Raw genomic sequence first — 24,248 nt, forward strand, 5'->3', positions numbered from 1 at the left:
GGATGTAGCCAGTCACTTTCTCTCTCTGGACCTCTGTTTCTCCAAATGTCAAATGAGGGCGCACGGTGTAAACATTCCACTCCCAGCAAGGCTGTCGAGGCTGGAAGATCACCACTGAATGGAGGTGGGAGTTGCAGGATGACCCTCAGATATAGGAACCAGGGAGAACAGCTCTGTGCAACGTCCAACGAGGGCAGAAGAACACTGCATTTGGGGACCCCTGAGAACCAGCGGTAGCGCCCCCCCCCCCCCAAGGAACCCCTGAAGTCCAGATTCCCAGCCTCAAGTCTTCCCGTTACCCGATTACCCGGACCGGACGCGAGGTCCAGGCCCGGCCCTGCGAGGAGGTTCCTGGGAGAAGAGGACCAAGTCGTCGCCACTGCCCCATCGTCGAGGAGGAAAAAGGAGAAGCCTCTTGGTGCCCCCCATCTCTGGGCCGCCCAGGGCCTCATGGGCCAGTCCCACAACCCCAGCCCTCTCGGGTCTGGTAACCTCAAAGGCGCAAGCCGCCAGCGCCTCCGGCGCTCGCTGGTCCTGCCCCACCCCAGTCCCGCCCTCGGGCCCCGCCCGCGTCCCTCCCGTCAGCCTCTGGCCGGAAGCCCCCTCCCCCTCCCTCCTCCTGTCCCCCGCATCCTCTGTCCCCTCCCAGTCCCTCTTCCTCGGCGGGTCGGGGAAACCTCTCTCCGCCCTGTCCCTCCCCCTTCCTGCTTTCCGGCTCCTCCGTCCTGTCCCCAAACCTACGCCCGGCCCCGCCCAGGCTCCGCCCCCAGCACCGGCCCCGCCCCCCCGTTTCCCGCCCCGGCCAGGGGCCTCCCAGCCCCGCTATTCCCTTCCCCGGGCCCCGCCCCTTGGCCCCCGGAAGCCTCTCCCCGCCCCCAACCCCGCCCCCCCGAAGTTTCTTGGGCCCCCGGCTGCCGGCGGGACAGAACGCAGAGAGCCGCCGCCCGGCCGGGTGTGGATGGAGGTGGCGGAGCCCGCGCGGCGCGGGGAGTGAGCAGCGGACTCGCGATGGAGGAGGAGGTGAGGGCCCGGCCAGGCGGGAGGTCGGGGCTGGGGTCTTCGAGACGCTCACTTTTGTTGGGGTCGCAGGCTCAGGCCCTTGTTCCAACCAGCCCCTCTCCCGCGGGAATCCCGACACCCAACCCCTACCCCACCCCCATCCCCCCCAGGCAGCTGGAGCAGGGGCTAGGGTTCTGCGTTCCGCACTTCGCGGACCCAGCCTCCTTGGACATCTCGTCTTCTCTCACCAACTGTGGGCATCGGAGTGGTTATTGTTCCCATTGGATTGACAGAGAGACTGAGGCTCTGGTCAGTTAACGACTCGCTGAAAGTGGCTTGGGTTACTGGGCTCGAACGGGGTTACGGTTGACACCCCGTGCTGGCCAGGTCTGATCCGGAGGAGGTAGTCCGAGTGTGTATGGCCGAGTCTGCAGGTTTCGCAGTCCCTGTCTCAAGGAGTCTTGAGGCCGTGACCGTATCTGTTGGTCCCTTTATAAGTCCCTGTGATCCTTTCCCATACCCTCTCCCTTGCTCTGGAGTCAGGTCCACATAGGGACTGATCCCGGCCACTGCCTTCCTCACCTCCTTGGGAGAGCCAACTCTCTGGCCAGCTGGGAGACTGGACCAGCAGTGCCCCTTGAGCTTCCCTCTTCCACCCCAGGACCCTCTTGGTCTGGAGTAAGCCAGGCACTCAGTGACTCCTACCCTTGACTTACAAACTCACTTCTCCCAGCAGCGCCATCATGGAAACACACAGTGAGCCCCTAATGTGTATCTGTGGAATGAATACTTTAGAGCCGGGATCTGCTGAGTCTCAAGGACTTTGCTTCTTGTCCCCTGAGGGGGTGTCAGCTTTTGCACTTCCCAGCCCAAGGGAAGGGTAGGTGTCTGCCAGCATGGGTGGAGAGCAAAGATGAAACCTTCATTCTTGGGGCCACCCTGGTCAGCAGGGGAGCCCTTGGTGGACCAGGCTGTCTATGTCCGCATCAGTGCCCAGCTCCCTACTTCCTGGGGCCACAGTCTGTCGGGGTTTCCTCCAGGCCAGGCCCTGCATTTCTGTGGGATGGTAGATAAGTCACTTCCCCTCTCAGCCTGCATTTCCTCTTCTATAAAATATAGGGTTTGGCCTCCTCCCCCGGTGTTGTGTGATTGTGTCCCCTTCTCTCAGAGTGGGTGGAAGTAGGGGGCAAAGTCAGGCCACTATGATTTGCTGTGGTTTCTTGCTGACAGGGGTGGGGCTGCTCCTCCCCCACTCCATGCCCCTGGTGTGAGGGTTGGACTGTCTGGTTGTGGCCCCTCCCCTTCTCCCAGAGGATGTGGGACAGGATTACTCCATCTCCTGATCTGCTCTGGCCCCCAATTAAGGGAAGTTCTCCTGGGGCCTCCTGGGCCGATGGTTTGTCTCGTGGCCAGCCCAGCCCTGCACTCCGTCTGGTTCTGAGTTTCTAGCATTGCTACTTACTGACTCCCAGATGCCAGGAGTCCCCCACATACCTGAGCCATCTAAGGTCTTGCCTACCTCCTCCCCACACAGCCAGGGGTTCCCTATCTCCTACCTCCTCTTAGGCATCCCTAATTCTTTTCCTCCCATTTCTTCTAATCACTTCTTTTTTCTGTAGCTCTCAGTGCCCGTCGTTGTTTCTCTAAAACCTCTTAGATCATAGTCACTAGCTCTTCCCCCTAACCTCAGGCAGGCCTCATCACCCCACATGGCTGTTTTTAGCACTCTGCCTAGCTCAGAGCTTTGTCCCTGTGTCCCAGCTACCCTGGTGCCAAGACCCCTCGGCTTCAGTGGCCTCCTCTGTGCAATAGCTTGGTAGTCCTCAGCAGTCTGAGGCTTAGTGAAGAAGTGCAGTCTGGGCACTCGGCATTTGTCCACTCGAGTTCTCAGGGTCTCAGTTTCCCCATCCATAAATGAGGGAGGTGAGCTGTCCACAAATGTGATTGATATACATGCAAAGGCTTTGAAAACTGCAGATATCATGGATATTGTTGCTGCCACTGGAATAAGGTTAAAACCCCCAAACTGAGGCTTTCTTTCCTATCTCTGCCCTGGGGTCCTGTCACTCCCCACTTCCCTCTCATAGTCATGCCTTTCCCTGGCTCAGCCTGTAGTGGCTCTAGGCTGCCCATTTGCCCATATCCATCTAGACAGGCAGGGCAGTGTCCTGTCCCAGCCCTGGTTTTGTGACTTTGAGCTAATCCCTTGCCCTTTCTGGGCTATACTTTCTCATTCAGTAGTGAAGGGGTTGAGTGTAGGGTCTTTGATACCCTTTGTGTCCTTCCTTCTCCTCTGGGCCAAGGTGTATGTCTTTCTTTTCTCACCCTACTAAAACCTTAGCTTCTCCAAGGGCTTCCCACATTTACCCCAAGCCCTTACCCCACCAGAGAGCTAGGGCTGAGGTTTCCCTCGGGGTAGGTCCCGTGTTCTCCCAAAAGCGGGGAATGCCCTCCCCACCCCCAGATTGAGGACTTTGCCTGCACAGGGTCTATGTTGCCCTCATCAGACTGGAAGCTTACTCCAGGCAGAGCCTGTGCTTCCTCTCTGGTTACCCCATCCCGCCTTCTGACACGGTGGGTTCTTAGCAGGGTCTGGTCAGCACATCACTGGGTTTAGGCAAAGGGCAAGGGCAAAGGTCATAAGCTCCCTGTGATGTGAGGTGCCAACAAGGTTCCTTCTGCTCGTCTCTATCATGGCCTGTGTTGTGGTTTCCACCTGTTCCCTTCTCTGCACAGGGTTAGGGTGCCCTGGCATCCTTTTCTTTTCTTAAAGGAATGACCCAGAGTGCCTTCCATCTCAGGCGAAAGGGAGCCAGGCTGGTGCTTAGGGGTGCCTCAGGAGCTGCTCACAGTGGGTAGGGGAGGGTCTGATTGAGAATGGGTGGGAAGTGAGGGCGAAACAGGAAGAACAGTGGTCAGCTGATCAATAAGAGGAGAGGAGTCCGAGAAACTGGGCTGAGCAAGACAAAACCTCCCCTGTGAGCCCTGCCAAGGGGAGGGGCCATTTATTAAAACTTACTGGGGCATAGCCAGGCCCCCCGGTGGGAGTGTCCGAGGGGCAGGGTGGAGGGTGGCAAGCAAGCACAACTCTGGCCTCCAGCCAGGCCTCTCTTTTGGGAGGCTCTTGCTGAGACTGATTTAAGACAAGAAGATCCTTCCCTGGGCTTTGGTTTGTGCCACCTCCAGCCCCTCAGTTGTCACTCCCCCCATCCCCAAAGTGACTTCTCGCCTCAATCCCATCCTCTTCCCATCCATTCCCGAAGGCCCTGGACTTGCTTCTTTAGCTGACTCAGTCATGGTGTTCACGGGGCACTGCTCTAGCTACTACACCCTGAGAGGACACAGTTAAGGCACAAGTGTCTAGTTTCACCCCTTGGGAGCTTCCAGCTGACAGGAAGTTTTCACATGTCAGATAGCGGGTGAGGCAGGCAGGGGAGGTCGCAGAGGGAGAGAGCTTAGAAAAGGGTGTGCGATCCCATGGGGTGGTGGGTGGGCCCCTGAAAAGCAGGAGGCAAGCTTAGAACTCAGCAGTGGGAGACCAGGCAGCAGCTTCGTGTTCTGCAGTCCCTACTGCTTCATTTGAGAGAGACTGAGAGTCTGCAGTCCTAGGAAGTGGCCAACAGTGCTGTAGTTGCTGATGGAGGGGTGTGAAAGATGGGGTGGGGTTTCCCATCTCCTACTTCTTCCCTTCTAGCCCTGGGCCTACACCAGCCTGCAGGGCTCACTGAGGGAGATGAGGATCCTGCTGGTCATGTAGCTAATGGGGGCTGAACACAGGGTCTCTGGCGTTGGGGTTGGTGCATGATTGGATGTGAAAGGGTCAAAGGGTGCCGAAGTCCCCTCTTTCCCTGGTCAGGGTGGGTGGCTCTTAACTGGCCTGTAAGCAAGTCTCCCACTTCCACATTCCTCCATCCAGAAAGACCATTTGGGACCATCTCACTTCCCCATTCTTCCTGCCTTCTACAAGTTAGGGAGAGATGATCAGGGGCACCCCACATTCCTGGAGCTCCTGGGGTACTGAAGCCCAGCAGCTAAGCCCAGAAGGGCCTTCTCCTAAATTCTGAACCAGGCCCAGGGAAAGGGTCCCTGAGAGCCAGAGGGATGCCGTTGACAACAATGACAATGAGAGCTACCATTTCCTAAGTTTAGGGTGTTCTAGGCACTACTTTATATGCCAAATCTTTATTCAACAAACATTTATTGAGCATCTACTGAATGCCAGATGCTGTCTACGCACTGGGGATATTGCAGTAAACAAAGCAAAAATCCTTGCCCTCGTAGAGTTAAAATCCTAGCAACTTCTGATGTATCTCCATTTCACAGATGAAGAAAGTAAGACTTGGAGAGGTTAAGTGGCTTGCCTCGGGTCTGTGTGACTTGGGCTTCAAAGCTGACTCTCAACCACCAGAGTGTGCAGTTCACAGGGGTGGGGCCACAGTGAGAACCAGGCTGGGGCTCCCCTGCCATGATAGAGAGCAAGGAGGCAGTGCCCTGCCCAGCCCCTGACAGCTCAGCACACTTCTGCCCAGGCTTGTCCTTCCAAAAGCAGCTGTGGCCACAGGGTATCCCTGGGGAGAGTTATGCTCCTTCTAACTGGGGCCCCTTTTTTGAACTTTATGTAAATTGTAAAGTAGTCAAAATTAGTCAGTGCTAATTTCCTTCTAGCATCCTCTAGATTTGACACCTCTTGACCTTCCCTCTTTTACCCTCCCCTTCACACTCACTGCTGTGGGCACCAGTCACCGAAGCAAAGTGGTTAGCAAATTTTGGTGTATTTTTATTTTCCTTTCACAGATATTTCTTGAGCACCCATTATGTGTAAAGGAACAGTGCTAGGTGCTGGGGACCAGAGGTAAATATGACCCCATGGGGTAGGCATGCACCTGACGGTCGGCCACCTAAGCAGATAATCAAGGGCCATGAGATGTCAGCAGCTGGCCTAGAGGCCCCAGGGTGGCTGCCCATGTCCGAGAAGAGGACTCAGGTTTACCTCCTGTACCAGCCTGTGGTTGAAGGCAGAGTCCTTGGAGCCCTTACCAGACGGATGGCCACCCCCAAGTCCTGGCCTACGGTAGTGCTAAGAGCAGAGGACCTCCTGCTTTGGGGCAGGAGGTGGGGCCTGCAGAATGGATACTCTTGAAGGGCAGGGATGGAGAAGCAGATGACCACTGCCTTCCTGCTTCCTCCCATCCCTCCACTCCTGCCTGAATGTCCTCTCCCCTGGAACGCCTTCCTGGGCCACCCAGACCTCAGCGAGGTCCCCCACTGTCCTCTTTTACTCCCCTCTTCTGGATGCCCCCTTCACTGTAGACTTCATAGCGTTTCATGCTTGTTAATGTATTTGTGTCTGGTGTTTGTTCGACTCCTCCTTCCCTGCATTGCCAGCTCTGTGAAGACAGAGATGCATTATTTTTACTCTTCTCTGCTTACATCAGCACCCGTGACGTTGTAGGTGCTCAGTGTAGTGTTCGTTGACTGGTTGAATGAATCAATGAGAGGCAGAGTGGTAGAGCTGGAAGAACGTGGGGTCGGAGACCTGGTTTGAATTCTGGATTTGTCCCTCCCACTGAGTGACTCTGGCAAGTCATCTCCTCTCTGAGCTTCAGTTTGCCTGTGCCCTGTGGATAACAATGCTACCACCCCAGAGAGTAGTTAATATAGGTTAAGTGGGATGATGTGTGTAAAACATAATCTGGTGCCTCAGTACTGAGGTGCCTGTTGCAATTATTGTTGTCCCTACTGTTCTTTTTAAGATTTTATTTATTCGAGAGAGATATAGAGAACACGGACAAGCAGAGGGAGGGGCAGAGGGAGAGGGAAAAACAGGCTCTCCACTGAGCAGGGAGCCCCACGCGGGGCTTGATCCCAGGACCCTGAGATCATGACCTGAGCTGAAGGCAGAGACGTTTAACCGACTGAACTGCCCAGGTGCCCCTATTCCTGTTTCTCCTGACATTGGACTAAGGGTATCTGCCTTGGGGTTTGTGGGGAAGCTCAATTGGGATGGTATGAGGAGGTACCCAATAGAGGGACACATTGGACAGTGTGGCCCCATGGCAGCAGCCCTCATGTCATGTCCTGGTGCTATCTTACAGGGCGTGAAGGAAGGGGGCGAGAAGCCTCGGGGAGCTCGGAGGGCAGACAAGGCTGGCTGGATCAAGAAGAGCAGTGGTGGCCTCCTGGGGCTTTGGAAAGACCGGTATCTGCTCCTCTGCCATGCCCAGCTGCTGGTCTACGAGAACGAGGTAAAGACCCCCCCTGGCCCTGTGGTTGGGGTGCCGGGAGAGGGGGCAAAGGGATGGCAGCCCAGGCCAGCTGGAGGAGCCCAGACCTGGCACTGGAACACCTGCTCCACTCTTGACGTGCTGTGTAACTGGATTTGGTTTGAGACCTGACTCCTAGGAGTGCCTGATCTTCTCTGGGTCACTGTGGTGTGGGGACAGTACCTCTAGGTACAAGTCTAGGGCTTTTGGAAAGTAGAGCTTAGCTTGTTCCATTCAGCAATGAGAATAGAAATAAAATTTTGCGCTCACGCTTGTTGTGGGGCTCTTCCGTATCTCCCATATGAGAGTGTCATCATGTCCCAGAGGAGGACACTGAAGCCCTAGGGGGACAGTGACTGGTCAGCATCTCAGTGAGTGAAGGAGTTGGGACCCAGACCAAATCCAGTGCTCCTTCCACCCATAGATTCTGGAAAGTAAAATCTAAAGCTTATTTTTGGTGGAAATTGGCTAAAATATGTTAGTATTCTCCACCTTCTTCAACAGAAGGTGTTGGACTAAAAGTGAGTCTTTCCATGGTAGCTCCAAGTCACTTATTATTAGACTAGTCCATCTTCCAGACCGTACTTTTCAGCTTTTCTTTTTGCTTTAATGTCAAGCCCCAGTTGCCACTTCTGCTGTCCGCGTGCCTCTCATAGTCCTCACAGCTGCCCACGTCAGGCCTGTGCGCCTTCCCATTTCGGCAGGCTCGGAACTTGAACAACCAAGGACGTTAAGATTGTGTGTTAAGTAAGAGTCGATAAAGCTGGGGGTGAAGATCTGAGGAGGAGAGGTGGCTTTTACTTGTAGACGTTTGTGTCCTGGGATTGATGCCATTGGAAGGCCCATCCACGGAAGATGGACTCTCCTTGCGTGCCTTTGACAGATGGAATACATGGGGCGGAACTGGCCTGGAGGCAGAGGAAGAGGGATCCTGCCTGTTTCCCACCATCCTTTCTCAGCATCCCTCAGGTTATCTTGGCAAATTAATAATTGTCCCAGGCCAAGAAAGGTTGGGCAACCAGACCTAACAGTTTAGAGAACTGCCTTTGTGAAGCACCTTGCCTTTCCTTCCCGAGTCCCTGGGCTCATGGAGTTGGGGTGTCAGAAGCAGCTGGAGGAGGGCAAGGGAATGAAATGTGCAGACAGTCCCCCAGATGTTCTATACTGCTGCTGTTACCAAATTAGGATGTGCTGTAGCTGTAGGAGGGGGATATTTTTATAAATAAAGGCAGTTGTCACAGCTTCCTTCGGTCCCAGCTGCCATAGGAGTTGAATGACAAGCCCCCAAGCTGTCAGCCTGTCAGGCAGTGCCAGACTTGTCCTGGGCACCCTCTCCACATCTGGCCACAACTGGGAAGTGGGAAGGATTTCACATCCCATAAACATGAAACCTCTAAATCAGGCTTAAGAGTCACTATTAAAAACCTCCATGCAATTTCAAGAACTTCGCACTTGGGGGGTAGGGAAGGTTGGCCCAGGAGCAGGAATTGAGAAATGCTTATGAGTTCAATTCCTCTTTCTGATGTCAGGAACTAGGCGAGTGCAAATGGCTCTTGGCTGTTTCTTTACTGTCAGTGAGGCTGACATTCCAAAAATGCTGCCCCCACCCAGTGCCTGCTGGTTTATCCGTTTTTCTGAGCTGCAGAAGGGCCAGATGATTCAGTGTTTCGGGTGGAGGGGAGACCCAGGTCAGGAAACCCTGGGGAGAGCCGGGTGGTGGGGATGGACTGACTTTTTGTTCCCAGACAGAGGAGGGTGTGTTTGGGCCTGTAGTTGTCCAGTTGAGGGAGGCCTGTGCACATGGGGCAGGTGAGCTGCATCCTTCCCCAGGCAGCTCTTTCTCTGGATGCAGGTAGGAGGGGACCTGCTAGACCAGAGTCTCACCCTGTGTCAGGCATTCAGTCCAGCAAACTAATCCAGTATGTGTCCCTCTTGAGGGCGGCCTTTCATAGGGTGCTGTAGAGGTAAGACACATACGCAGCCCAGGGTAGACAGAGATGCCCGGCAGGGAGTTAGGATTGCTCTTCCCCATGGCAGGGTGGCCCTAGAGCCTCCTATAGTGCCTGTGCCTGGCAGGTGCTCTGTGGATGAGAGACCTCAGAAGAGGGAGAGCACCAGGGCTCAGGTGTGGGGGTGTGGCAGGAGGCTTCCTGGAGCAGGTGGACATTACTAGACCTGTGTGGAGTAGAGGAACTTGGAAAGTCTTGGAAACTAGGGATTGGAAAGAGATGCTTGGAAGCAAAAATGAAAAAAGACACTTAACTGAACCTGGATGGGAAAGATCTGGTCACCCTGGCCATCTATCTGTTCTCCTTCCCCAGACAGCCCAAAGAGAGAGCAGGTCAGTGGTTATCACCCTTGTCTATACGGTCATCTCTTTTGAAAAATACAGATGCCTGGGCGCCAACCCCGAGAGGTCCTGATGAAATTGGTCTGAGATGTTGCCTGGGCATTGGGGTTTTTAAAGCTCCCAGGTACTATTGCGGTTGAGAAGCTCTGCTCTACAGCAGAGCTTCTCAAACTTTTGCATATAGCAGAATCACCTGAAGGGCCTGTTAGTCGTCAGACTGTTAGGCCCATTCGCCTGTGGTTATGATTCAGTGGGGATGGGGCCTGAGAATTTGCATTTCTAACTAGTTCTCAGGTGATGCTGCTGCTGGGCCAGGTGCCTCACTTGGAGGACCACTGAGACACAGTGACCTGTTGCTAAGGCATTGATCACCAAGCCTCTGACGATGGCTGGAAGGAGTGTGGTGTGCTGGAAACAGCTCTGACTGGGAGGCAGGAGGTAGCTTTGCGTTTGGCGCTGCCCCTTACATTTGTGTCTGTGCCCATTGGGCAAATCAGTTCGCCTCCAGTCCTCATTCTCTTCCTGTATATAGTGAGGCAAATACTGGGGCTCTAGGCTTTCACGAAGATTGGGAGGCTCAGGAGAATCAAAGAAGCAAAAGTGCCTGCTAAGTGTCAGAGGTTCTTAACATATGCAGATTATCATGGAGGGAAATCAGGGCATTTCCTCTGCAGACAGTTGAGTCACTGCCTCTCAGATATTCCACCAAAAACTGCAGAGCACCAAGGCGGTCCCTGGTGGGTGCTCTTGCTGGCTCTCTGAGTGATGTCCAAGCACAAGCATGTCCTTAACTTGCTGGCCAGCCTCTAGGGCAGCTCTCCCCTCCAGCCCCCACCTCCAGGGTTTGCTGCTTCTTCCCCGGATGCTCAGGGGTGAGAATGCAGCACACTGAGAAGCTGTTCCAGCTGGGTCTCCCCTGGCAGAGCAAAGAACCGACCACCCCTGAGTGGGGAGCTGGTCCCAGGCAGCTTGCGTCAAAGGCACCTGGTGGGTGGAGCCCCCATGGAGAAAATACTCCAGCGCCAGGGCTGGTGGGCAGGAGTGCAGCCCAGCCAGTGTCCAGGGGTGGTCTAGAAGAGGCTGCCCACTGTCTTTTTAGTGATGAGGCTTCAGGGTGGCAGGTTAGTGGGGGGATTGCTTTTGAAGGAATTCTCGCCCTCTCCATTGTGCAGGCCACAGAAAGTGGTCTCCCCACCTAGCCAGGGGTCAGTGGAGGAAGATGCCAAGTGGGGAAGTCAGTTCAGGATCATTGTGGTAAAGGCAGGGCGTGCAGCTCAAATGTGCATAGTTCACACTTCCCTCCGTGGCTCTGCCTGGAAAGCTTTTTCTTTTTCTTTTTCTTTTTTTTTCTCATTTTGTGACATCCTGCTCCCTCTTTAGGCTATCTCTTCCACAGTTCTCTGCGTGGCCTCTGGGCCTGCTTGGACCCCCAGGTGTCCTTTCCAAAGTCTCTCCAGCTTCTGCTGTCTTCTCCTTTGGCCTTAGTCATTTGAGTCAGCCCTGCTGTCCACCTCCAGCCTGGGTGCCCTGTATCTCATGCGGATGCTGAGCCTTGAGGGCACCCTTCCAGTCAGCACGGGCCAAACACTACCTACTTGCTGGGGTCCAAATACCACATCTTGGTGACTGACTGGCAGCCCAAGCTTGTCTTTTGACTGCGTGATGCCCTCACTGACTGGGATCAGAGTCTGAGGTGGAGCCTGGGTATTTGAGGATCTGGATGTGTCTGGCTCTCACCGATTCATGTCTTCTCTACCTCCCTCCCTAGGATGAGCAGAAGTGTGTGGAGACAGTGGAGCTGGGCAGCTATGAGAAGTGCCAGGACCTTCGTGCCCTCCTCAAGAGGAAACACCGCTTTATCCTGCAGCGATCCCCGGGGAACAAGGTAGGGCTATGCCCACTGCTGCCTGACCTCCCTCCAGGCCAGGGTAGGTTTGGGAAGATCACCCCCGGAAGGCTCTCTTAAGGCAGGCCAGGCCCCTGGATATAGCCTCTGGAGGGTCTCTGGAGTGTGGCTGAGGCTCAGACCCAGGGGCTGCCACAGGTTGGACCTTTTACTCATTTTGGCCCGGAGTCTCCCCAGCCCCTGGTTGATGCGTGTAGGGCACTGCTGAGATGTCTGGTCCCCTCTCCCCTTCCAGGCTCTGGGGCCTCCTTCCCAGGCTGTAGTTGGAGGTGGGGCCCTTGGCCTGCTCCCACACCCTGGACACATGAGGCTCAGAGCTGAGCCAGGAAAACTGGGGAACGAAGCCTTCAGCTCGCCAGGCCTGCAGTACCCTGATGCTGTCTGGGGCTGAGGGGAGGCTGTGACCTCCACTTAATCTCAGGCCTTCATGGGTGGGCCACCCCTCCTGCTCCATCCTGGACTCAGTGCTCAGAGACCTGCAGTCCCCCACCTTCCCTCCCTTTGCACTTTCCGTTTCTCGGCTAAAGCTGGAGAAGGTCTCTTGCCGGGGCGGTTCTTCCCCTGGGACACGCTGTGTGTGCAGATGAGGTTTTCTGTTTGCACCACATTTCTCTGGCTGGGAGTCTGGGTGGGTGTTGATGCATGGTATAGTTTCACAGATGTCAGGAGGGGTTCACATTTGAGGCTGGCGTGTACAGCACCTCTCCAGCTCGCGCCCATCTGCAGCTGGGCCACGCCTCACCCCAACCCCTGCACGTCATATGGAGCCTCACAGAGTGAGGCTGAGTCACAGAGGCTGGGGGTTGGGAGCATCTGGTCTGGGTCTGCTGGAGGCCATTCTGTTCTCCCCGAGCTTTAAGGGCCAGGAGCCTAAGTCCTCTGATCCCCAGGGCTCTGGGCCCTGGAGGAGGCTGTGATGTGTTACTCACTAACCCTTTGTCCAGCTCCGAGGGGGTGGGACACAGAGGCATCTGTGGAGCTCTGGGAATTGGGGTATGAGTCCAGGTTTATGGTGGTGTGACAGTTCATGGGGCTGGACCCTGGTTTCACTTGACATCTGCTGCTTAGGGCTCTTAGGAAAAAGAGAACCATATTTTGGTCTTTCAGTTCTGTTAGCCCTCTCCCTGTTCTGGAGACCTACTTTCCTCTCTGAGCAGGCATTGTTGTGTATGAGTGACATGCAGAGCACGTTATGTATGGAGAGTTGTGTGTGTGTGTGTGTGTGTGTGTGTGTATCTCTTTATATGCAGGTGAGTGTTCACCTGACCATGGGTCTGTCTGGGTCGTTGTTGTCTCTGAGTGAGCTTCTGTGGATGTGGGGGGCTAGGGCTGTGCTTGTCTGTCCTCTGCCAGTGCTGTTGTGTGGGCCGCCTCCTTTGCCCAGCTTTAACAATCAGCTGATGGTGGGCTTAGGCAGGTCGGGCCCAGCTCAGGGTGGCCCATCACCTTCAGAGGGGCCTGTTTGTGCAGCTGCATTCTTAGCTGCTTCGGCCAACACCCTGATTTCCACCCCCAATTCTGTTAAGAGTTCAGGTTGGCTCTAGGTGACTCTGGGAACAGGAAGATAAGTCGGGGAGATGGGGCTATGGAGCAAGTAGTGGGGGCTGCAGGATGGTGGGAGGACAGTACATCTGGTTTCACTCCCCTGGCCCTCACCACCTGAGAAACTACAGAGAGCAGGGCTCTCCAGAAATCAGATAGTGCACTGCCCAGAGCACCATGTCTCCCGCGTCCTCTCATCCTCCTTTTCCTATCGCCCTGGGTGTTCCCTACCCTCGGTGAGGCCGCCGGCTGGCCGGGAGGTCACATGACCCTGGTAGTCTGGTCCTGAGGCTGCCTTTTTTCCCCCCTCTAATCAAATAAACAAAGACTCCAGTGTCTTGCATGTCCCTCTCCCCCTGCCTCCCATCCCCACGCCCTTGCCATGAGGTCACAGGCAGACGCTGCCAGGAAGCAGGGTGGCCTAGCTGGGCCTTGCTGCCCTGCTGGTCTCTGCCAGCTTGGCCCATTCCTCTTTCCTGCTGCCTGTCTCCCCCCCCCCCCACTTTTTTTCTCCCTGTCATTTTGTCCTCCCCCTTTCCCAGGTCATGTAGGCGTATTCTGTGGCCAGTCCTGTTAGCTGTGAAACTCCTAGCAGCTCCTGTGGCCCTGGGGCTTCTTGGAAGCACTTGAGAAGGACCTGCGTGGCCTGTGGCTCTTTGGGACACAGGGCCAGGGGTGGGGCAGGAGGAATAACTTCTTGGTATTCCAGTTGTGCCCATTCTGGTCCCCCTTGCAGGATGCCTCACTCCTAGAGACAGGATAACAAGGTTCTTCAGAGTGGGACTGGGTCCGATTTAACCACTTATTCTGTCTCCCAGGGGATCCCTTTGGCTAGTGTGTAGGTCTTCCTGAGGCCTTCTCCCTCACGGAGCAGAAGAGAACAGAGGCTGACCCCCTGCCAACCCCTGAGCCTTTTTCACATGGGCTGGCCGGTGGAGAAGGACTGCAGCTTGGGTTGGGCACAATGGTTCTGATCTTGTCCCACTGACGCCTTGAGTAGTGCACAGGCCTGTGCATTGTGGGTTGGTGGGACTAGAACACTTTTAGCTTGACTCCCAGGCCAGTGCTCTTTCTCTGCCCTGCTCTTGCTCCATCTGTGGCTGAATTCAAGTATATGCCTCTGCAGCTCTCCGGCATGCTAAATCCTGCACTATGCAGGGGCCCCACCATCTCTGGGCCTGCGAGGAGGAGGAGCAGTTGGGCTCCAAGGGGCTGGCCCTGGACCGCCTTTCTGACAGCCCCTGTCACAGGGTTGGGTGGGCCTTTGCAGAGCCTGGGTGTAGCCACTGTCCCTCCCTGAGCCCCCTGTAGCCCTGATGGCTGGGCTAAGAGGCAGTTGCCAAGGTGCCCTGGGGTTTCTGACTTAACTGCAGATCTGCTGCCAGGATCGAATTTACCCTGGTCATGCAAATGAGCATTTGGCTGTGCCTGGCATGGGGAGGTGGGTGGGACCCAGGGCCCTGCATGAGAAGGAGGTGGCAGCCAGGAGGAAGTTATATAACGAGGATGCTGCGGGGGCCAGGCGGACTGTGGTGTTACATAACTTAGAGGGTGGCGGGAGGGAAGGCGCTATCTAACACCAGGGTGGGGGATGGCAGGCTGGCAGCCTTCCCGACCAAGAACTAGGGCATCTTGAGGTCAGAGTGGGCAGTGGCCCAAAAACGGGGCAAGGGAAGGAACTGTGGGTCAGTTCATTCATTTATTGGCTCATTCATTCAGTCATTGTTTACTGAATACCTACTGTGTGCAGGGCCCTGGCTTTAGTCATGTTTAATTCCCTCAGCATTGCTTTGGGGCAGGCATGACCCGTTTATCCAGATTAGGAAACTGGGACTGTTTTGTCAGAAGGCAGGCAGTGGTGATAATTCCTGTTACTGAGCACTCACTCTGTGCTGAGCTCCAGATTCAGCACTTGAGATACACAGTTGATCTTTACAGCTCCATGAGGCAGGTTGTGGCGGTCTTGACCTTTTATAGATGAGGAACTGAGGCTTAAGGTCAGCCAGCTGTAGGTGGTGTGCTGTCCAATTCAGAGGCCCTAGTGTGCAAAGTGGCCCCTTAGTGTGTGTGGCTTTGCTACTTTTATATTTCCTGTCTGACCTTGGAGGCAGACAGGGAGGGGGCTCGCTGAGCTGCCCTCTGATGCTTCTTTTTTCCTAAGATTTAAATTTCCTTTTTTAAGTAATCTCTACACCAATGTGGGGCTTAGACTCACAACCCTGAGGGACGCCTGGGTGGCTCAGGCAGTTAGGCGTTTGCCTTTGGCTCAGGTCATAATCCCAGGGTCCTGGGATTGAGTTCCATATCTGGCTCCTTGCTTAGTGGGGAGCCTGCTTTTCTCTCTGCCTGCTCCTCCCTCTGCTTGTGCACACAGACACTCTCTCTCAAATAAATAAATAAAATCCTAAATAAATAAATAAATAAATAAAACCCTAAAAGAACAACCACCACCACCAACACCTCACAACCCGGAGAACAAGAGCCTCATGCTCCACTAACTGAGCCAGCCAGGTGTCTCTCTGATTCTAATTTATGAGCTGGGAGCTCCTGCCCGAGATGAAAAGGGACCCCTGGGGTGGGGTGGACTCAGGAGACTTGGGATTACTTTAGGTCACCTTGGCCAAGTCCCATCCCATCTGTAAGCCTCTGTTTCCTTATCTGCACAATGAGGGGGTTGGAATTGAACCCTGGTACCCTTTCTCTTGTATAGTCTATGATTTAAGGGCAGAAAGGAGACCCTGGGACTTTTTCACTTGGCCAGGGCTGAATTGGGGGGCCCCTGGGGAGATGCATGTGGCCCTGGTTCCAGGGGGTCTTCACTGATGGACACCCTTCATACCTGTCACCTCTGTCACTGTGCTCAGCCTGGTGTGAAGGAACATCAGGACAATTCCTACTTTACGGAAAAAACTGGCAGCTGGTCTGGGGAACTTAAATGGAGTAAGACCTGATGTTGGCTCTTTCCACAGGGCACGGTGGATTCCAACTCAGATCTCTGACAGCATCATGCTGAGAACGAACCCCTTCTCTGCTGGATCTGTGCCCCAACCCGAGAGCCCCATATCAGACCTGTTATGGGGGTCATTTCAGTTTGCTCCTGGCCAGCTGTGCCAGGGCAGACTTTGGGATCTGGGATGGGAAGCTTCCTTAAGACCCCAAATATAAATTCTGTTAAACGTCTGCCATCCACTCCATCCATGCTCCCTGCAGGTCAGCGACATCAAATTTCAAGCAACCAGTGGGGAGGAGAAGGAAGCCTGGATCAAAGCTCTCAATGAAGGGATCAACCGAGGCAAGAACAAGGCTTTTGATGAGGTGCGATACGGTCCTGTGGATGACTATGTCCACTTTCCCACCATGTGTGATCTCAGAGAGGATTCTGCCTGCCCCACCTCAGACAACCTCTTCATTATGTCATTGCTGCAAACACTGGACATCTGCTATTGTTACCGCACTTAATACTCACAACACCTCTCAGAGTAGTGTACCCATTTTAAGGATGAAGAAACTGAGGTGTCAATAAATTAGGTAATTTGTTTTAAATTAAAAAGTGAGTAAGTGATAGAGTAGAATTTAACTAGTGGCAGCCCTGCAGCCTTTCCAACCCAGCCTTAGCTGAAAACAGCTGGTGGGCCCAGCCCGGAGAGGTCTTGGGGGCGCTGAGTTGAGAGCTTTCAGTCAAGTCTAGGCCAGGCTGGCTCTGGCCTTGGGTCTCCCCATCTGTCGGCAATGACCAGCCAGCCCCCTGTACTGTAGTGTGATCTGTGGCAACAGTGGCTATGATCAGGCTTTCAGTGGGCAGGGTATCCCATGGGCCCAGATCTCCTAGGGAGGATTTGTCTTTGACATCATGGATTCACAGCTATTTGGGTTAAAATGGACCTGGGGGGCACCTAAACTGACCCCTTGGATTGCAGAAGACTAAGACCTGAGGGAAGGAATCTTCCCAGGCAAGTCCCTCTTAACACCTAGGTCTCCTGATTCACAGCCATGACTCTGTGTCATGTTTTATGAGACTCCATTATGCTCAGCTCTTTACTAGCTGGAGAAAATATCCCCATTCCGTGGGTGAGGGGTGATGGGACATACAGATGTTGGGGGCCACCGAAACAGCTGTCTGTCAGCCCACAGACTTGGAGCAGTCAGGAACAGACTCTTGAACTTCGCCCCCGCCCCCCACCCAGGGTGGGTCTGACCTTGAACTTAAGGGTTAAAGAATCTTAGCCACATTCCCCATTAAGGACAAGCTGTACCGGGGTTTAGAGTCTGGATTTCCCATGCAAATCTTACTTACTTTGGCTTCCCAGTTATTCCTGACTGTCTTTCCTTACCTTCAGAGAGGATATGCTATCTTCTAGACACCCTGGCCCAAAGGGGCAGAGGCCCTGCTCTTTCCTGGGCTTTTTGCTTTTTCAAGGACCTGGGAGAGTGACAGGGACCATTTTCTGGAAGCCAGGCACCAGGGGATCACGGGCCTTCTCCCCGCTCCCCCAGCTGAGCACAACAGCAGCCTCAGGGCTGCTTGTATATATTTGCAGTAAACTGAAGGGCAAGGGCTGGTAGCCCAGATCCAGGCAGGGAGACTGAGGCAGAGAGGAAGAGCCTCCGACTGCTGAGAGATGACAAAGACAGTGTAGTAACAGGAAGAAAAGCAAAGTCCAGACACAGGGAGATGCCTCAAAGAGAGGGCCAGTGGTGGGGCCCTGCCCTCTAAAGGGAAGATGATGGTGTAGACCCTGCCTCTGAGACGGGCCTGGGCATTTCTTCCTCTCCCTGCCGGGCACTGACCTTATTCCTTCTTCTCAGGTGAAAGTGGACAAGAGCTGTGCCCTGGAGCACGTGACACGGGACCGGGTGCGTGGGGGCCAGCGGCGCCGGCCACCTACAAGAGTCCACCTAAAAGAGGTAAGACTTTGCCCCCAGCTTAGGTCGGAGATCAGCTGAGCTGGGGATCCCAGCTCCTTAAGGTGGCAGCCAAGCTCGGGCCACCTTTTTTACCTGAGGATTCTTGGAGTTGGGGCTTCCTGAGTCGTATGCAGTGTGTCTGTGTGTGGAAGCTAATGTGTTGTATGTGCTCGGGGAGAAGAGATGTCTGCTTTGCTTGTTGAGTCTACACACTGGCCTTATTCAGAGTCAATACTGAGGGAAACTGAGATCCTGATGCTAGGCCCTGCCTCTCAGAGCTCGGCTTCCACCTGGAGAAAAGACCTGTCTGCAGACTGCTCCAAGCAGGGTTGTGTCTAACTTCTCTGTACAGAGGAGGGCTCTGAGAGACAGGAGGGCTCTCCAAGCAGGAGAGACCATGGAGGGCCCACTGGCACATGAGCCAACCCTTGAAGGATAGGAAGGGTTTCAGCTGGCAGACTTGATGTGAGGGAGCCCCCTGGCCAAGGGAATGACCTGAGCTGAGGTAGGAGAGTTTGGGGTATACTGAGTTCTTCTGATGGGTTGATGAGTCTGGGAAGGCGGGTTGAGGGTAGGAAATTATAGAGGCCTTGAATGCTGGAGCTGGGAATAGAATGCACAGGAGGGTACATTCCAGAGATCAATTGAAGCCCAGGGTGCAGTGGGTTGGGTTGAGGGAGGGAAAGGCAAGGAGCCAAGAAAAGGGAGGAGGTGGGCCCTCTGGACTCCAGAAGGGGATGAAAAGAGAGGCCATAATGGGAGAGACACTGGGAAGCAAGAGCCATCTGGGCTTGCCACTGAATACAGGGTTAGGGGAGGCAGACCAGACAGAGAGGAGGGTGGTCCAGAGGTGGACCCAAGCCTGCCGACTGGGTCTATTCCCTTCTCTGGGAATAGAGAATTTGAGAGAAATTATAGGCAGGGTGAGGGTTGTGTTATAGGCAGTGTTGCTGATGGGGGTGGATGTTGGGGGGAAAGATTTTGGAGGCCAGGAAAAAACCTCAGCAAATGCTACATTTGGGGAGTGGGGCCAGGCAGTAGATAGCCAAGGAAGAGGAAGCCAGAGAGGTAAATGGCAGTCCAGAGAGAAAGAAGGACACAGGACTTGGGGGTTGGCAGCCAGGTTGGCAGCCACAAATCACAAAGGCAGGATTGGGGAAAGGGGCAGGTGGGGACATTCACTGCATAAACTATCTCAGAAGAGGAGTTGGCTTAGGTTTATCGAGGGGAACAGAGCTGGGGGTGCCAGAGGGAAGGGGACCATAGGAGGGAGGAGAGAGAAGGGAAGGGGCCAAGGTCATTGGAGAGTTTGCTTCTGAAATGAGACAGCCTGTTCATGCCTGTCAGCTGAGGGAATAAAGCCTGCAGAAGGAAAGACTGACATAGCCAGAGAGAAAGGAAATGCCTGAGGGGGTAGGCTAGGTATTAGGGGAGGGCTGGCCTTGGAGGGAGAGACCCTCTGAGAAGAATTCAGGGAGGGACTCATGTCCCAATGACTGAGTGAGCATATGTGTTGGCCAGATCACCTGTGTGCATGGTAAAAGAGAGTGGGGGTCCCAGCCAAGACCCCCACCACAAGGGACCCTGGGAGAGGCCTTCTGCCTAGCCCTGCTCCAGGGCCTCTGAGGCTCCCTGGGAGGGTCTCCATCACCGGGGGACTGCTGGGTGTCCCTGTGGGTCCCTGGGGCAAGGTGAGGGGGCAGCTGCTTACTTGGTGCAGCTGTCCTCCTGTGGCGGTCAGCTGTGGTTTGGGACCACATCTGACGGCATGAGGAGAGTAGGCACTGGCTGCAGAAATCTGGGCTGGAGGGCTGGCTGTGAGGCTGGCAGATCAGAGAGCAATCTCCAGGGAGGGGAAGCAGAAATGAGTGGGCTCGCGATAACTCAGAAGGCCATGTTTGAGTCCTAGTCCCATTGCCCCACTGAGTGAATGGTTGCACAGACGGGATCCTCCCAAGGCCAGACAGCCAGAAAGGGATCAGAAACCGAGCTGGACCATGTCCCCTGCTGCCCAGGCCAATACAGTTGCCACTATAAAGCAGTCTCTTTCACAGGCTGGGGCACCAAGAGGACTAGGCACCAAGAGGCTCTGACTTCCTGGCTTGTGATTCCAAAACAGGGAGTTCTGTGCAAGTGAGGGAAAGGAGAGGATTCATCAGAGAATCAATTTAGCTTCTAATCATGTGGCCTTGGAAGCCAGGGCAGAGAGGGGGGGCTGGGGACCTGGGAAGCCTGGATGGGAGGGCTTGAGTACCCTTATGGGTGGACACATCGGATCCAAATGCCAGTTACCCAAGATGACACCCATATACTGTCCCCTACCAGGTAGCCAACGCAGCTTCTGATGGACTTTTGCGCCTGGACCTCGACGTTCCAGATAGTGGGCCACCGGTGTTTGCCCCCAGCAATGATGTCAGTGCAGCCCAGCCCCGGGAGATACTCAAGCCCCCTATGCCTCCTACCAAGCCTTCCCCAGCACCTGAAATAACCAGCCTTGGTGACAGCATGGAGACCCCTGCTGGGGCGGGAGCCCCATCCCCCGTCTCAGCAAGCTCTGAGTCCCACCCTGGGAGCCAAGAGGACTCAGAGACTCCAGAGCAGGACAGTGGCTCTGAGCAGCCCCCCAACAGGGTTCTGCCTGACAAACTGAAAGTGAGCTGGGAGAATGCCAAGGATCCCCCTGATTTTGAGAGTACAGAACTCCAGGTTCCCTGCTCTGAGATGCCTGAAGCTGTGCCCAAGGAGGGTGGGAAGCCCCCTACGCCCCCACCCAAGATCTTATCAGAGAAACTGAGAGCCTCCATGAGTGGGATGGAGGCTTCTGGGCCAGCCCAGAGTCCTGAGGCCTCTGAGACCTCTGCCCCAGACCCAGCAGAGATTTCGGTGAATGGTATGGATGACAGTCCCAAGCCCATCAAGCCACCCCAGGCCTCAGGCATCTCAGAAATGACACCAGAGGACGCAACAACACCCACAGCACTGCCCCGCTGGGACCTGCCACCTCATTTCCATCCCCGCTCTTCTTCCCTGGGGGACCTGCTTGGGGAAGGCCCGCGGCGCCCACGACAACCTGGAGAGCGGCTGTATCGGGCCCACCTGGAGGTGAAGGTGGCCTCAGAACAGACAGAGAAGCTGCTGAACAAGGTGCTGGACAGTGAGCCGACCCCTGTAAGTGCTGAGACATTGCTCAGCCAGGCTGTGGAGCAGCTGAGGCAGGCCACCCAAGTCCTGCAGGAAATCAGAGATCTGGAGGAGCTGAGCCAGGAAGCACCTCGGCTACAGGAGAAGCGGAAGGAGCTGGTGACCATCTACAGGAGAAGTGCACCCTAGGGCCTGCTGGGCCAGGGCATGGTTCCTCCTAGTCTGCCCAGTCTATCACAGCCCAACCCTGCCAAAAAACATGCTTCTGCTCAGGCTGCAGAAGGGCCATTAGGCATGTTGGGGGTATGGCCAGGACCTGCAGATTCCTGGCATCCTTCCCGCCCTGCTCTGGCCAGTGGGGCCAGGTGCCACCCAGGGCCACTATCTGGCCCAGCCTCTAGGCTCTGGGCTTGGGCTGGGAGCACACACTTGGTTGCTTGCATGGTTGTTCTGAACTGCCCCAGGGCTTTAGCATGGCACTTGGGGTTCTGAAGGTGACATCATCTCTGCTTCCCACCCCCAGTAGTTTACATTCCTGACTTCTGAATAGAGCACAGCTGAGCCCCCCCTGCAGCTCCCATGTCCACATGTTTCCAGGTAGAGAGCCTTGTGGCAGAGGCCGCTCCGAGCCATAAGCAACCCTCCCCACACACCTACTATAAGTAGCTGCCAAGGCCTTGGGTCCAAGCTCTAGGTTCTTCCCTCAGCTGAGTGAGACCTGGAATCCAGGGCCTGTGCCAGCAGATGGGAGGCAGCTGTGTGAGAATGCCATTGGATGTGTGGCTCCTTTCTGGGCTTGTTTCCCATTCTGCAGGCCTTCCCCTCTGGTGAGCTATGATTGGAGGATTCCAGGGTGGAGGACGAACTCAAGGGTCTCCTAGTCTAGTCTCTACCCCTGAACCAGCCTATGTCCAGCCATGCACATTCCTGTAGAGGTGAGCCCGAGAATGGCTCTGATGTCAACATCAGAAAATCCTGTATATACTTCATTATAAATCAACCTTCAGAAGAGATGCCACCTCAACTTCCGTGCCTCCCCAGATGGGATTTATATCTGGGTCTCTGGTTCCACCTCAACCGAAACAGGTCCAATATCCCAATCATTTGTTTGAATGCTGATGGGGGTATGTTGGGGCCTGAAATAACTTCCCTTTTCCCTGTTCCCCCCACCCCTCTGGCTCAGGCCCCAGAAGGACTGCTCCTCCTGAACTTCCTTGTGGAATGGGCATTTTCTTCTGTCCCTTTCCTGGTCCATGCTTGCCTGGGCCTCTCTCTCTCTTTCCCTCCCTCCCCCAACTCCCCTACAGTTGTCCCTGGCTCTGGGGATGCATCCAGTCTTTGTGTAGGTGCAGAGCCCCCTGAGGGCTACAGCCGCTCTCCCTGGGGCCTGTGGGAGTGGGAGCAGCTTCTGACAGGTCTGCTCAGGGGGTTTCTGCATGTGCACTTTTATTTACTGAAAAAGGAGACAGGAGGGTCATAGCTGCATGCCCCGGCCTTTCTGTCCACTGCCCCATCACCAGTCGTGCCCACTGAGACCTGCCAGTGCAGGTCAATGCCTTCTTTACTGTACTTCTACTTTGTTCTTGAGGATAATGGCCAGGGATCAAGAGGGGCAGATGTCTACTCTGCAGCCTGTCCTAGGCAGGGTGGAGGTGAACAGCAATGTCCTGACTCACGGGCCCCACTGGTCTCCTCAAACTACACTCCATGGACAAAACTAGGTTCCCATGCCTGTCCGTCTGCCTTCAGTAGGAGAGCAAGGATGTCATCATGTGCCCATGTCACATGGCCCCCTGCAGTCTTCTCTTGGGGAACAGCTTTCCCCCCACCAGCAGCCTGGGCTGGCTGGGGCTTTAGCCAAGTCACCTGTTTCCAGGGACTAGAGCCTCAGTTTCCTCCTCTGATAAGTGACCAGATTAAGCAAGTAACTCTGGGGCCATCTCAGTGACCTAATGCCATTGGTTCCTATGGAGTCCCCATGCCATGGTGACCTGGGCCCCAAGGGGAAAGCTGGCTTCAATGGGAGGGGTAGAAGGATGGGGAATATACAGGGGCTGCCTTGCCTGCCTCGAGGAGGATGGCATTCCATGTCTTCTGTCATGAAGCGCCTTTCTTGAAGTTTGGCAATAAATCCCTTTTTATGGAACTTCTCTGCTGCAAGCCTGTTTGTTAGTGTGGGGATGAGCTCTAGGGCTGGCCTCAAGGAAGCAGAGGGTAGGTGGGGGTTGGTCAGTGGCATCACCCGTCTTTTAAGTTTCATTCTAGGGCTCCCTTCCCATAGGCTGGGTCCCATCTTTGCTAAACTCAGCCAGGCCCTCCAATTTTACCCCCTCCCCACCCCCGCCTACACTGTTTCTATAGCTGGGAGCTAAGTGTCATAAAGAACAACACTTTTGAATTTTTAGAGACTATTTGGAAATTATTTCAAACAAAATTTGCAAGAATAAGAACATTACAAAGAAAATCCATGTGTTATCAGACCCACTGGTTTATCTTTTGAGTGCTTTCTGTCTTTAACATATAAATATATATTTTTTTCTGAATCACTGAGGAATTCATTTTCATGGTCCCTTATCCCTAAATACTTCAGTGAGCATTTCCTAAGTATATTCTTTCATGTAACCATAATACAGTTATCAACTTCAGAAAAATTAACATTGGTGTACTTATTATTGTTCTTATTCCAGTTTTGTCATTTGACCCAATAATCTCATTTATATTTTTATAATCTCATTTATATTTTTCCTTCAGTGTAGGCTTAAGTATTACATACATGTCTCTCTAGTCTCCTTTAATCTGAAATGTTTCCACAGCCTTTGTGGCTGTGATGTGGATACATTTGAAGAATACAGCCCTTCCTCCCCTTCCCCCTCTTTTTAAAAATAATTTATTTATTTATTTTAGAGAAAGAAGGAGAGAGAATCTCAAGCAGACTCCCCACTGAGCACAGAACACAATGGAGGGCTTGATCCCACTACCCCAAGATCATGGCCGGAGTCAAAAATCAAGAGCGGGGCACTCAACCGACTTACCACCCAGGCACCCACCCCCAGCTTTTTTTTTTTTTTTTCACCCCCAGCTTTTTATTAGAATATCCCTCACTTAGGGTTTGTCACTGTGAGGTTTCCTCATAATGAGACTG

The 24,248-nt window shown here is 54.3% G+C and overlaps 1 protein-coding gene across 1 annotated transcript; it reads left to right on the top strand.

Annotated features, from left to right (window-relative positions):
* Positions 1-896: 896 nt before the first annotated feature.
* On the top strand, positions 897-23,679 carry PLEKHO2 (pleckstrin homology domain containing O2). The gene is made up of 6 exons (XM_046009930.1): positions 897-1,020; positions 7,095-7,244; positions 11,381-11,497; positions 16,271-16,375; positions 17,867-17,965; positions 20,291-23,679. The coding sequence occupies exons 1-6, from the start codon at positions 1,009-1,011 to the stop codon at positions 21,293-21,295; spliced, it is 1,488 nt and encodes a 495-aa protein (XP_045865886.1). The 5' UTR covers positions 897-1,008; the 3' UTR covers positions 21,296-23,679.
* The last annotated feature ends 569 nt before the right edge of the window (positions 23,680-24,248 follow it).

Source organism: Meles meles, chromosome 6, assembly GCF_922984935.1.
Source record: "Meles meles chromosome 6, mMelMel3.1 paternal haplotype, whole genome shotgun sequence".
NCBI lineage: Eukaryota > Metazoa > Chordata > Mammalia > Carnivora > Mustelidae > Meles > Meles meles.